Source organism: Pteropus medius, unplaced genomic scaffold, assembly GCF_902729225.1.
Source record: "Pteropus medius unplaced genomic scaffold, Ma_sr-lr_union100, whole genome shotgun sequence".
NCBI classification, from domain to species: Eukaryota; Metazoa; Chordata; class Mammalia; order Chiroptera; family Pteropodidae; genus Pteropus; species Pteropus medius.
Window position 1 is genome coordinate 15,559,793 of NW_024340701.1, and position 13,023 is coordinate 15,572,815.

A 13,023-nucleotide genomic window follows, 5' to 3' on the forward strand; every position below is an offset into this window, starting at 1 on the left:
AGTAATGCAAAGAGCCCTGTGTTGGAAATCTTAAAGCCTTCTGCCACTTCCATGGGCCACTATAACAACAACAACAATAATAATAATAATCACCTTCTCTACTTCACAGGGTTGTCATGAAGGTTGACAATGATAAAATGGATATAAGAAAGTTTTGTAATATGCAGATCCTTTATATATTTAAAAGGGAAGCTGTATTTTAAGTACCTATTACATGCATAGAAAATTGTGCTCAATTATGACTTCAAATAAGCATTTCAGCCAAATGGAATCTCCACATATGGATGCAGTGCTTGGGGTCTGGATCACTTGATGGGTAAAAACAAAGTGTATGTTCTTTATTCTAGAACCAATCCTGACTGTAGCATTTATGCCTCAGAAGGTTTTGATTCACCGGGGCTTAGTACATAGAAATAGGCTGGTTTAGCTCACAAGCTCCTTTTAAGGCAAATATTTATTTTGCTTGCTGGAAACAAAGGATTACAGTGCCAGTAATGCAAGAGAAAGAGTTGGCAGGCTAGGTCTGCAGAGCAAACATGAACTGGGAAATAAAGTATTTTTGGTTGAGTTTGATCTGCACTTTAATTCAGGCCTCAGCACTGCATGACATATAGTGATAGAAATACAGTCTCAATTGCATATAAGGCCTTCCTTTGGGAACGTGGGTTGTTTATTCAACACTGTTCCAAATTAATAGCTAAATGAGTGAGCCTCAGATTCTCCAAGGCCATGTGACCTTGGCATAAACTTGGCAAGGAAAGCAAATGAGAAGGCAGGCAGAAGGGTGGGTAGGAGAAAGCTTGCTGCAGCTCAGCATCTCAGTGTGAGTTATAGATGCATATTTAATGGATTTTATTGCTTCCTGAGACATCTAATCCTTCCTCCCCAATTCAGCAACTTCTTGTCCTCCTCATTTCTTTTTTATTTATTTTTTCCTGTTTAAATAGAACATTCTGATATGGTTTTTCCTATGTCTGCTTAATCATGTGACCTTTCGCCTGGGAGGGAAGATTTTCTTATCTCTTCCATCCATGTCAGTTTGTAGCTAAGAGCTACAAGCTCAATAAGGCTGGACAGAAGGGCTGACCTCAAGGTCAGCAGAAGGAGTTGGGCCCATTCTGCAGTTAGATCACAGGTCTAGGACAACCTAGCCCAAGTGCAGCTGTACATGGAATGGCGGCTGCATTTATCCTGCTTCTCCATAAAGAAGCCTGGCCATTTTATTTGTATTATTGTGAAAAAAAAAAAAAAGTTGATGATCACATTAAATATCTGAGCCTCGCATTATCATAAATCTCTTACTGGAGGTTCCCTCTCCTGGTTTCTTTAATTAAAAGTGCTAATAAATTGAGGCCTGATGGATGATGCCTTTAGGGTTTAAAAAATATGTTTTTATTAAAGTATTGAACCTTGTCATTCTCACCTAGACTCTTCCACAAATGGCAGTCTTATCTGCAGAATTTTCTGTATCTTCTTTTGCCTTTATGTACCTATTACCTCTCTGAACTGAATTCGAAGAATTATTTTAAATGAAAAGCAAATCATCCATATTTTGGGGTTTTTCTGTGGGGGTTTGTTGGTGAGCAGACTGGTTAAAAGAACAGACTATCCTTTTTCTTCCCTTTCTCCTCCCTGCACAATATGGAGGAAGGAGAAGGAAAGAGGGAGAAAAAATACATGAGGCTTGACTGTAGGACTGTGAAAACTGTTTGCAAGGACTTCTTCTTTGTTTCCCCTTTAGTTTTTCTTAGTCCCTGTAGGAAGTAGTTTGTGAGTTTGGGCAGGGGGAGAGGCTGAATGACTTAGGGAGAGTCACTATCACATATGGAACAAAACCCAACATTTTGCTATTAGATGTTTGAGTGAACCAATATATACAAACATGCATTGATTAATGAATAGGTCTTCATTGTGTTAACTGCTCTGTAATAAATCAGTACATAATTAATGAGGGCCCTAGTTACACTTCTGGTTATCTTAAGCATTCATTTTCATTAAAACTTCTGCCAGGTTAAAGCCATCTGCAGAAGGTTGCAGATGTGAGTTTCATAAATTCACAGAGTTGCAAATGTGAACCATATATGTACTTTTAATTTTTTAGTAGCCACATTAAAAAAGTGAAGACAAAAAAGTGAAATTACATTTTAATAATGTATTTGATTTATCTCAGTATATCCAAAATATTATCATTTCAGCATGTAATCAATATAAAATTATTGAGATATTTTACATTTTTTTTGTATTGAGTATTCAAAATCTGGCATGTATTTTATACTTACTGCACATCTCAAATCAAACTAGTCACATTTCAAGTACTCAGGAGCCATCTGTGGCTTGGCTACTATATTGGAGAGCGCAGGGCTAGCATCCCACTGCTATTTCACAGTAATGATAAGGTCTTCCTACAGCTTAGGTATGTTTTTGCTGTTACGGGAGAAAATGACAACAAAACACTGCCTGTTATTTGATTACTGTGGTGTTTCCCCAAATGCAGAACACTACTACCAAGAGCTACCCTGTGGAAAAACAGATTCCGTGATTAAATAAATTTTTAAAAAATTCTATTTTACTCTCTTTTAGAGATTTACATGGAGGATTAATGTATCACAGACTCTGAGAAAACTCTAAAGAAACCTGTCGAGCTCTGTGTAAGGTTCAATCTCCTGATTGTCACTGTTGCCCAGCTACCAATATAAAAACATAGTCTGGCATGATACATTTATGGTATGCTTATTTGTTTTTTTTCTACAGAGGAGTTTTAACACCCCTTCCCTCACTCCACCCTCAGGCCCATTAAAGATATAAAACAATGGTTCTGTCCCAGAGTATTCATTCCTACTAATTATCTTGCCCTCACAGAGACCTGAGATCATACTTTACTACCCTTTGGGGGACAAAATTCTGGAAATTGCCACAAGTGTCTCTATGTAAGAAAAACTTTGTCTCCCCCTCCTCCACTCTTCTGGGAGCCTATCTCTACTTATTCTTTGTATTCAGAATCACCCAAGAGCCGAGATATATCTTCTTGTTCTGCAACTATCTACTAAATTGAAACTAGCAGATGGCTTTAATGCCTTGCACATGGACATAAATCTTCAGAAAGTACCTAAATGCACACCTTCCTCTCACTCTTTCAGAAATAATGAGTACTCTACAAAGATGAGGGGAGAAATACCTGGATGTGTACACATATGTGTAAACACAGAATACAATTACTTTAGTAGAGTAATACCGTTCCTGCTGACGTTTTTTGTATTTTGTGTATGGTGTTAATTTTCATGCTTTAATGTGTACTGTTTTTGTAAAGTGTGTAAAGTAGCTGTGACTTATCAATCAGTTTAAAGAAGATATAGACTATACTTGACAACTGTCAATTTTTAACAAATGATCTTTTTGCCTTTGTTTTACTTGGACCTCCAATGCTGCCCCCATAAGTTTTGTTTTACGATCTGTGTTTATGTGGCAATTACCAATTAAAAGTAACTTCTGTCACTGAATTTGGTCCAAGTTGACTGTAGTAACCTTTATATGTGGATGTATTCAAGTAAGAAGATTGGTTTAAATTATCAGTTTGTCTATTTTTTAGGACTTTAGTATTTCAATATTAGAGATGTCTTCTGAAGATTGTAGCAGCAGTAGAATACCTTTGCTTTTGAAAATGCAGTTTACCATGAGTTTTATACAGACTGTCCAGGAGTGAGAGTGGGACATTCTAAGTGCAAAAGTTTGATTTTAGAATCTGTTCGATAAGGAAGGGTAGCCCATTCTCTAAAAATGGGCTATCCCAATTTTGAACATCCGAGGGAGTTCTACTTGAAAAGGAAGTCTGAATTTTAATCTTGTGGATTTATTTAATGGCGCTAAATTAACATTTTAAAAATGGATTTTGTAGAATTCAATTATTAGGAGAAACACTTTGCAAAGCCATATACAGGAATAGTCAAGGACCACATGTTAGTTTCAGAATGTGTATTTCCCAAGCAAATAGAATTTACTTCACCAAAAAGATTTTTTGCACAATTTATAATACTTACAGAAATATGATTGTATCACTAGAGAGAAATAAAGCTCACCTTCCTAATGATACATTTCACACTCACTAGTGCAACTCCTTAATCTTTGGGGGGATACAGAAGAATAATCTGTCAATAGAATATAATTGCTTATTTCTAATTAGATCTAAGAATGAATGCATACTATTATTTAAAGTACTATCGAATTTTGAAGAACTGCTCAATAAATTAATATGTAAAATTGTATTGTTTGCAATAGATTTGTCTCAGCGCAAATGCAGAGTAAAAAAATAAAATTATTAAAAATACACCAAATAATAGAGATTAGTTTTTATTACTTTAAAATCTACTAATGTCCATTAGCATTAAATCCAACACCAATTATCTGTAAAATATAACTAAAATTTTGAAAGTCTTGCACACAAGAGGCTTCTTCAAAAATGCCTTTTTGACAAAAACAGATTCTGTGACCTCTTTAATTATTATATTTCTTTAGGTGTACTGTGAGGCACTTTCAAAGACATAGCTATAGCAGTTAGGTCTAAATTTAGAGCAGAACGTTCTGTCAGATACTTTACTATATCAAAATGTTGTAGTACTGTATTTTATAATAAAACCAAATTCTCAAGTATCCTGGTCTGTTGCATATTATTACACCAAAAAAAACCCCACTTTCTACAAGTCTATTATTGTATACATAATATTTTTTAAAAATAATGGATATTTCAGTCCGAGCATGAAAGTATATAGTACAATACGTGACATTAAATTGATCTTTAGTCAAAATCCATCAAAGTATTTGACAGGGAAACTAGCAATCATATTCTTAAATGTATACATTTTTTTCAAGGACAGAAAGGCAAATGATAATACATAAAGACATAGTCACTGGGGCAAGTTAGTTGGTATACAGACTGAGAAGGATCAATTTGCAAATCTCATCAGATTGTAGCTTTGTTATTTATTGTTCCTGGAGGGGAAAGTGCTGCAGTCAGTTGATGCTGCCTCCTCTCCACCTGGGGGGTTTGCTCACAGCCACTGCATGGTATAATGAAATCTCTTTAGAAGCGGGGATTGAGTTGAAGCTTAGAGATGCACCTTACTGTTTTTAAAACTGCTGTTACAACGTTCTAAACACTGATCTTTGCAAATGTGTTTTCTGTATTAGTTTTGTAGAAAATAATTTGCCATAAACTGGACTCTATAGTGTTTAAAATAATGTTATTGGCTTATCACCCCTCCCCCAGTTTATGTAGTCTACTTAATAATCTAAAAACTTGTGATAATCCTTTGCCTTAAAATAAAATCTAATGCTAAATACTGAGTGAGCTCTAATTAATAATTCTAAGCTACAAATTAATTTTTTTCTTTAAAGCTTAAGACCATGTCAAATAAAATATTACAAAAATACTCTGGGAGAGTGTTGCTGCCTATTCTGTATTTGTGACAGTGTGTGTATCTTGATCCAGGACATGGTGGCTGGTTGGGTTCTATAAATAGATATTAGTAATCCTTTTAGAGAATGGGCCTGGTACCTCTCAGCTGTTGGCTGAATCCTCCCCTTAATCCTTATAAATAGATTTTCCCATGCCACCTAAGAATGAAGAAAAGCAGCCCTTCATATTCTTGCCCCTCACAATTTTTTCTTGATATCTACCGAATCTTCACATTCTATTTGTGTTGACATCATTTTCCTAAACAGAAAAATGCCAGAGATGACTGCAGATTAGTAGAATCATCTAATTTCAGTAGAGAAAGGGATTGTATCATTATTAAAGTCTAATCCCTTATGGAAGAGATTAGGACCTGAATTTTAGATTTAAAAGAGATCTGCTCAAGCTCTGATGGACAAAGTGGACTGAGCTCATCCTGATATCCAGAATGTCACAAGTTCAGTGAGTATTGGGGCTGGCACACACCAGCCAGTAGAGGTATGCCCTAGGCTAGAAAACCACTTCCTTATTAGGTCCTGATCTTTACCCTGCCTGAGTTAGTCACAGTTATAGAGGAATAAATTTTGTGGAGTTTTTCTGGGAGAGATGACGTTGGCTCCTAAGGATTATGTCTGATGCTTTCACCATTGGAAGCAATGCTTCAGACCATTGTATTTGGAAGGCTGAGGGGCATGCTACTTGGCCCAGTGAAAAGGTAAATCCTGGGTGCATGACAATACACTTGTAGTTTGAAAAGCATCTGTGTGGTCATGTTATTTTTAAATGATCGGAAATGCTGGCCCTTTGAGGAACTGGTCGTTCTCTAGGCCCAGAAAATAGAGCCTGGGCTGGAAAGGTGTCCAGACCCAAAGTCTGGGCCCCGTTGGTTGCTGTTTTTCCAAGGGATGCGAACGTTTTCTAACACGAGTTCTCTAGGACCCAGCGGCTGCGCGCGGGGCCAGCAGGGCCACCGGAGGCTTTAGGGTTCCTGCGCGGGCTGCCGCAGGGTGCGGGTTCGCGGCCCGCCTGGGGACTGTCGCCGCAGAGACGCCGCGGACACTCTGGCGCGCGGGTGGCGCACGGTGCGTGTGGGCGTGTCTCAGCGGGGCCGCGCTCCCCGCCCCTCCGCAGCTGGGTCGGTCGACCCCAGGCCCAGCTCCAGCGCCTGGGCCCCGTGCCCTCGGCGGGCAGCGCAGAGCGCGGGAGCCGGCGGGGCTGGGCATGCCGGGAGCCCGTCGGGCCGCCGCCGCCGCCGCCGCCACCGTCGCCGCCGCCGCAGCCGCCGCAGCCGCCACTGCCGCCACAGCGTTTCCCAGGGGTGCGCGCCGCTGACGCGCGGAGATGAAATTCCCGGGCTCGGTGCTGGCGTCCGTGTTCCTGTTCGTGGCCGAGACGACGGCGGCGCTGTACCTGAGCAGTACCTACCGATCGGGCGGGGACGGCATGTGGCAGGCACTGACGCTGCTTTTCTCGCTGCTGCCCTGTACGCTGGTGCAGCTCACGCTCCTCTTCGTGCACCGCGACTTCAGCCGCGACCGGCCGCTCGTGCTGCTACTGCACCTGCTGCAGCTCGGGCCCCTCTTCAGGTGCGTGCGGGACCCCGGGCCCCAGGCCGCAGACCCCGGCCGCCTTCCTCGCCCGCCCTGGCTGAGGGGGGCGGCCTTCCGGGAGGGACAGGTGGCTGGACCTGGGGCCGGGCCCAGGCTGGCCCGCCCTATTCCTTAGCCCCACCGTTCCCGTCCCAGGAGTGCGACAGAATCCTAGCATAGAGGCAGTGAAGCTGGGCGCCGCGTTCCTGTCAGGTTCTTGCCTATGAAATTGTTAACATTCAATGGAGTTTGACCGACAACAATGGCAATTTCATGTGGTTCGCCCTCCTAAAAGCCAAGCTTTCTCTGCGGTCAGGTGGGCTCTGGCGGGGTTGGCTTGTGTCGTGACAAACCCTTGGCAAGTGTGTCCTAAATCTCCGTTAAAGCAAAAGGGGGACACACAGTTTATCAAACACATGGAGTTTACTGTGTGCTAGGCACTGTTCTGAGCGCTTTACAAATATTAATTTATTCAGTTCTTATACATAACTTTAGAAATCCACGCATCAGTCTTTTGTATGTGAAAACAGACGTGATTATAGAAATGTCTTCTGGCCCTGCCTGACTTATAAACCAGTACCTGAAGCTTGAACACAATGTGCCGTGAAAATAAAAACTTCTGTGTTAAGAAGAGAAATCTTATTTCTGGAAATTAATTTTTATTAACGCAAAACAAGAGAAATACAGGGTAATGAAGTACACTTTGGCTTATCCAAGGACCATGAAGAGAGTTTAAAATGTGTCGTTTCGATATCTTCATCTCTGTAAGAAAAGCAAAATAAAGGGTTTCTATCTGGATTAGAAATAAATTTATAATACCGAATTTTAGACACACGTGATAGAGGAATTGGAAGACACAGCAAGGCCAGAGACGCACCTCAGCTGCCAGAAAATTCAGCTAGCCAGGGACCTTTCCTACCAGGAAATATCTCCCCCTACATCCACTCCCCGCCACACACAAAGCACAAAGTCAAGTAGCAAGATAGGTTTTACAGAACTGTATTATAAAACTCTGCACTTCATATTAAAGATAGTCATCCCAGCTGACAGAATACCAACTTGCAGTTTACATACAGTCAGGACAAACTTGGTGAATAAATTTTCCATAAGCTACAGAATTCTAGAAAGGATGAGAAACAGGTACACTCATTAGAGGAAGTTGCTACTCACATCTTGAGAGCACGGGAAGAGTTAGTTGGGGACAGAGGGCTGATGTGGCTAGAAAGAGAAGGAGAGGAAGGGAGTGAGGGGAATTTTAAAAGTCCTGCAACCTTGAGCCATTTAGTGAGGCCACAGCATCCCGATTATATTCCCACTCAGTAAAATCAACGTGTTCTGACTTTGGGCAAGGCACTCATCATTTTTTTACCCCATCTGTGAAAACAAAATTCATTGCTGGTGATGTTTAAATAAAGTGACAGAGAAAGGGGAACAGACATTTCTCAAATGCTTCTTGTGCTAGATGTTTTGGTAGGTGTTTATGTGCCTCAGTTCATTGGATCCTCATCATGAAGTAGATGTTAATTGCCCTCATTTTAGAGATGATGAAAATGAGACCCTAGACCATGTTCACAAGGCTTCTTAGAAATGGAGTTGAGTGAATTATGTTCCCTTACACTGTAAAAGAAGGCAGAGGAGCATGGAGTACATTTTATCAATAGTTCATCTTAAGAAGGGTTGGTCATCTTGGCAAAATTTAAAAACACAACCTAAATAGCTAACCAGGTAAATTATAATACCTTATCATTTCTGCCATTTAAACTGTTTCTAAATACTAAGAGTGACCTAAGACAAAGCTACTGATATAATATTATGTGTAAAAACAAGATGGCACATGTAAACCTGAGCTCAAGGAAATATCCCAAGTTCTTAAGAGTGGTAATTTCTGGATGGTGGAGTTATGGGCAATTTTAATTTTCTCCTGAAAAATATGGAAAAATGCATCATTTTGTCCTTTATTATAGACTTCTTTACGTTTTCAGTTTTGACAGTAAAATATTTTAACTTTATTAAAGAAAAAAGTTAATGCTTTGAAGAGAGAACTTCTCAGCTATATAAAAATTTTCAACACCATAAAAAAACATATTTCCAGAAAATTCTGAATGAGTCATTGTCTTCTTGGGGGGAAAACAAAACATAAAAACAAAGCAACAAACAACCCCCTTCCATCAACAAGGATTCTCTCCTTATAATGCAGCTGATTGATTTCAAGGAAATATTGGACTCATGATCTTAAAGCTGAGATACACAAAATGCAGTTCCAAGCCTCTTAGCTTCCAGAAGAAAAGGAGCAATTTTATGTTTTGTATTAGAATGACTCCATATCTTATTGGAAGTTCTTCCTGCTGAATGATTCTTTTTTAACTATTAAACTTTACAGAAGGATCAACATTATTTCCACATACAAAGGAGAGTCGTGGTATGTTTCTTACTCTCCCCCGCCCCTCCCCCCCCCATCGATTGGACTTAGTAATAGTTTGAAATTGTTTTTGGAAAATTTAGTCCTATTTGTTTTGGAGTGCATACTAACTAGCTCAACCCATATTCTTTGTTGGTGAGATGCTGTTTTCAAATCCACATAGTTAAAAATGAATTATGTTACACCCTATTGATTATGGGATAAATACTACACACTAGGCCTCACTGCTTCTTTCCTACAGGGAGGCATCGGGAGAGCACCATATTTCATTTATATCAGTCTGATATTTAAAACCAAAGTTGCAGTTAGTATGATTGTTTCCTTATTAAGGCTGTTTGAATGACAACATAGAATAATGTCTTAAATTTATTTTTTTCTACTTTAAGGACAATCTTATTGTGAATGATAATAGATATTATGGAAAAACAGAAAAGCCCCTCTTGATAACAACAAAATTTGTTTATCTTTTTTTTACAATAATGTTAATTTTATAAATTAATTGGGAGAAGGAATAAATATAAACGAGTTACTAGTTTAGGGAATTTTCCTTCATTTTTAGTTACTAGTGTAATGAGGAAAAAAAATGATACATTAAAATCTGAGTTTATAAAATGAAAGCTAAGAAGTTCCAGTAATGTTTTATAGAACATTGTAAAATTTTTCACCATTGTATTTCTCTCTATAGTACACTTTCAAAAGACTTTAAAGTAATAATAGCCTAAATTTGAAGAGCATTTTTTGTTCGCAAAGTGCTTTTATATACAATATTTAATTCCATCTACTATAAAACCCTGTGAGCTGTCATTATCTTTTTTTTACAGTTGAGGAATTGAGGCTCAGTGAGATTATGCAAGTGGCCTTTCAAAGGTCACATGGCACTTTTTAATTAACGAGTTTGGTTCTTGTGTGGCCTCACCAAGCATGTGTGTCATATGAAGATAACGTGGCATCTAGGAAATCATTGTATTTCTTTTGAAAATGTGTTTTTATTAACTACTTTAGAGACTCTCTGTTACCACAGGTTATTTGTGCTAACCAACATGCATAGTTTCAGCTAAGGAATGAACTCCTTACACTATAGTGTTTGAAAATGAGATGACATAAAAAAAAAAAAAGAAAAAGAAAAAAAAAACAGGTCGACGTGCTGATTATCTGCATTAGTGCTTGGCAAACTATGCCTCACAAGCCAAACACCCCCACTGCCTGTTTTGTAAGTAAAGTTTTATGGGAACACAGCCTCACTCACTCATTTATATACTGTGTATGAATGCTTTCGCACTACAGTGGCAGAGTTGACTAGTTACAATAGAAATTGTGACCTGCAAACTTAATATATTTACTCTTTATAAATACAGATAAAGTTTGCCAACCCTTGGTCTACATCATATTGAAAAACTACCTTGAATGATTTTGATGAAAATATTTACGTCTATATTTAGACAACCTCTCAAGGAAAAAAAAAATACAAAAAAACAACAGATTTGGAGTAATTGGATGAGTCTTGGAGAATTCCAAGAAGAAATAGTAATTTGTTTCTTACCAGTTTTCTTAACCAGTAGTGACAAGTAGTAGAAATCTTAGGGCCTTTCACAAATTTATTTAACACCTACTACGTGTGAAACTCTATGCTAAAGTAAATGTATTAGTTGGGAAAAACAGTGGATTGCGAGGGGATCCACCTGAGCTTCAAGGCCACCTCTGTGATTAGCTCATTCTGGCACATTCTTTCATTTCCATTGGTAGACACTGCAGTTTCATTTCATCTATAATTCTGTAAATGCTTCCTATTTAATACAGCCCCCTCCTCAGCATGGGGAGAATTGCTTTCTCCTCTCAACCTTCATTTCATTCATTTAGCTCTTAGCATGCACTAATGTTTCTTGGTTTGTTTTAGTCTTTACGAATTCTAAGCTCATTTTTATTATTCATGTAAAACATTTGTTGTAGAAAGAACAACAGAAACAGATAAGCACATTTTAAAAAGCTTTTAATTTGCCTAAAGAGAACGATTCTAAACATTTATTGTATATCATTACTAATATTTTTACTATGGTAAATGGACAAACTGTCTCTTGGGGGGAAAAGCCCTGATTTTCAGTATTTGCTGATTTCTGTGATGTAAATACTGCTGTCATGGCCTATTTCAAGCTACTAGTTGTTTAATATCTGGCTCACAAAATTCCTAACTATTTAACAGTCTCTTGAGTCAGTTTGAGCCAGCTTAAGCACTCCACTGTTTATATGTATGTGTATGTGAAATTTATATGTATTTTTATACATATGTAATTTTCTTTTTATAAAAAAATGGAATTTTCTATATAAATTCTATTGTAATTTACTTTTTTCACTTATCAAATTTTATATATCAGTAGATGTATGTCTATACTGTCAATTTTAAGAATTGGATAATATTTAATTGAATACATATATTATGATTTACTTAATCATTGTTTTATTTTGGGACCTTTAGAGTATTCCTAGAATTTTACTATTGCAGATAATGCTGTGACTCAAATTCTTGCAGCGGGCTTTCTTTTGAAGTAAGTTAATATATGAGAAATATTTTATAAACTGAAAGTGCTGTATAAATATTAGTTGTATTTATTATTTGTTATCCTTATTATGCATATATCCCATTTTCCCATTTAGATTGTGAGCGCCTCTGAATGAGGCAGGGCTATCCAGCTGTCTTTGCATTCCCCACAGCACTTAGTAAAGCATGTCTGCATTCATCACTTATTTGAGAATGAAGACAATGGTCAGTTTATTCTGTCTTCTAGTCTTTGCTGTGGTCAGTAATCCAACTGTGAAGTTGTTAGGCCTCAAACAGTCCTCAGTCATAGATTTGAGACTTTCTTCAGAGCACACTCAAATGGATCAGCTGGACTTGAACTCATAATCTGAACTTCATTATTTTCAGTTGAACAAATTGGTCCAGGCTGTTCTACATGTTTTCATGTAATATGTTAATGTGTTCCCGACCTTACTGGACAAAACATAGCAAACAAACCTATCTCTTTCTCCCTCCCCCCATTCTCCCCTCCACACACACACACATACACAAACTGACATGTATGCTCTGTATCTTCTTTCTTCCAGGAACAAAAAAATAAAGGTAATAATCACAAAATATGTCCACTTTGTATTCACCAGAGAGTTGCCTGCATTTCCTCTCACATCAAGTTTTATTTTATTACTTCAAATTATGAATGTATTCTCATTGTCATAGTTGCCTCAGGGTGAGAGTACAAAGTTAACAACATTCAATAAAATAAGTGAAGCCATAAAATCTTCCGGCAGCATTATAAGGTTGTTATAAAAATCCATGCTTGAGGGGAAAAAAAAATGTCTTTTAATAATTTTAAACTGAAAGCCATGAGTATTTTTCTTAGGAAAATTCCATTTTCCCCAGCATTTTATTATGAAAATTTTCAAGCATGCAGAAGACAACTTGAAAGAACTGTACACTGAACACCCAAGTACTAACCACTTAGATTCTGTAACTAACATTCTATTTCACACATTTATCCATCCTTCTATCAATCCATCGATCCATTTCTGCGTGTGTG

General features: G+C 38.0%; 1 protein-coding gene across 2 annotated transcripts in view; it reads left to right on the forward strand.

Moving 5' to 3' along the window:
- The first annotated feature begins 6,042 nt into the window (after window positions 1-6,042).
- XK (X-linked Kx blood group antigen, Kell and VPS13A binding protein) overlaps window positions 6,043-13,023 on the forward strand; it is a 49,070-nt gene continuing 42,089 nt past the window's right edge. Inside the window, exon 1 of one of the 2 annotated variants that reach the window (XM_039888167.1) lies at window positions 6,043-6,161. In XM_039888167.1, the coding sequence (XP_039744101.1) occupies window positions 6,082-6,161 (80 nt within the window). In that variant the 5' untranslated portion in view covers window positions 6,043-6,081. Of the gene's footprint in view, window positions 6,162-6,717; window positions 7,033-13,023 lie in introns of those variants that run through there. The other variant, XM_039888166.1, reaches the window with a different exon arrangement.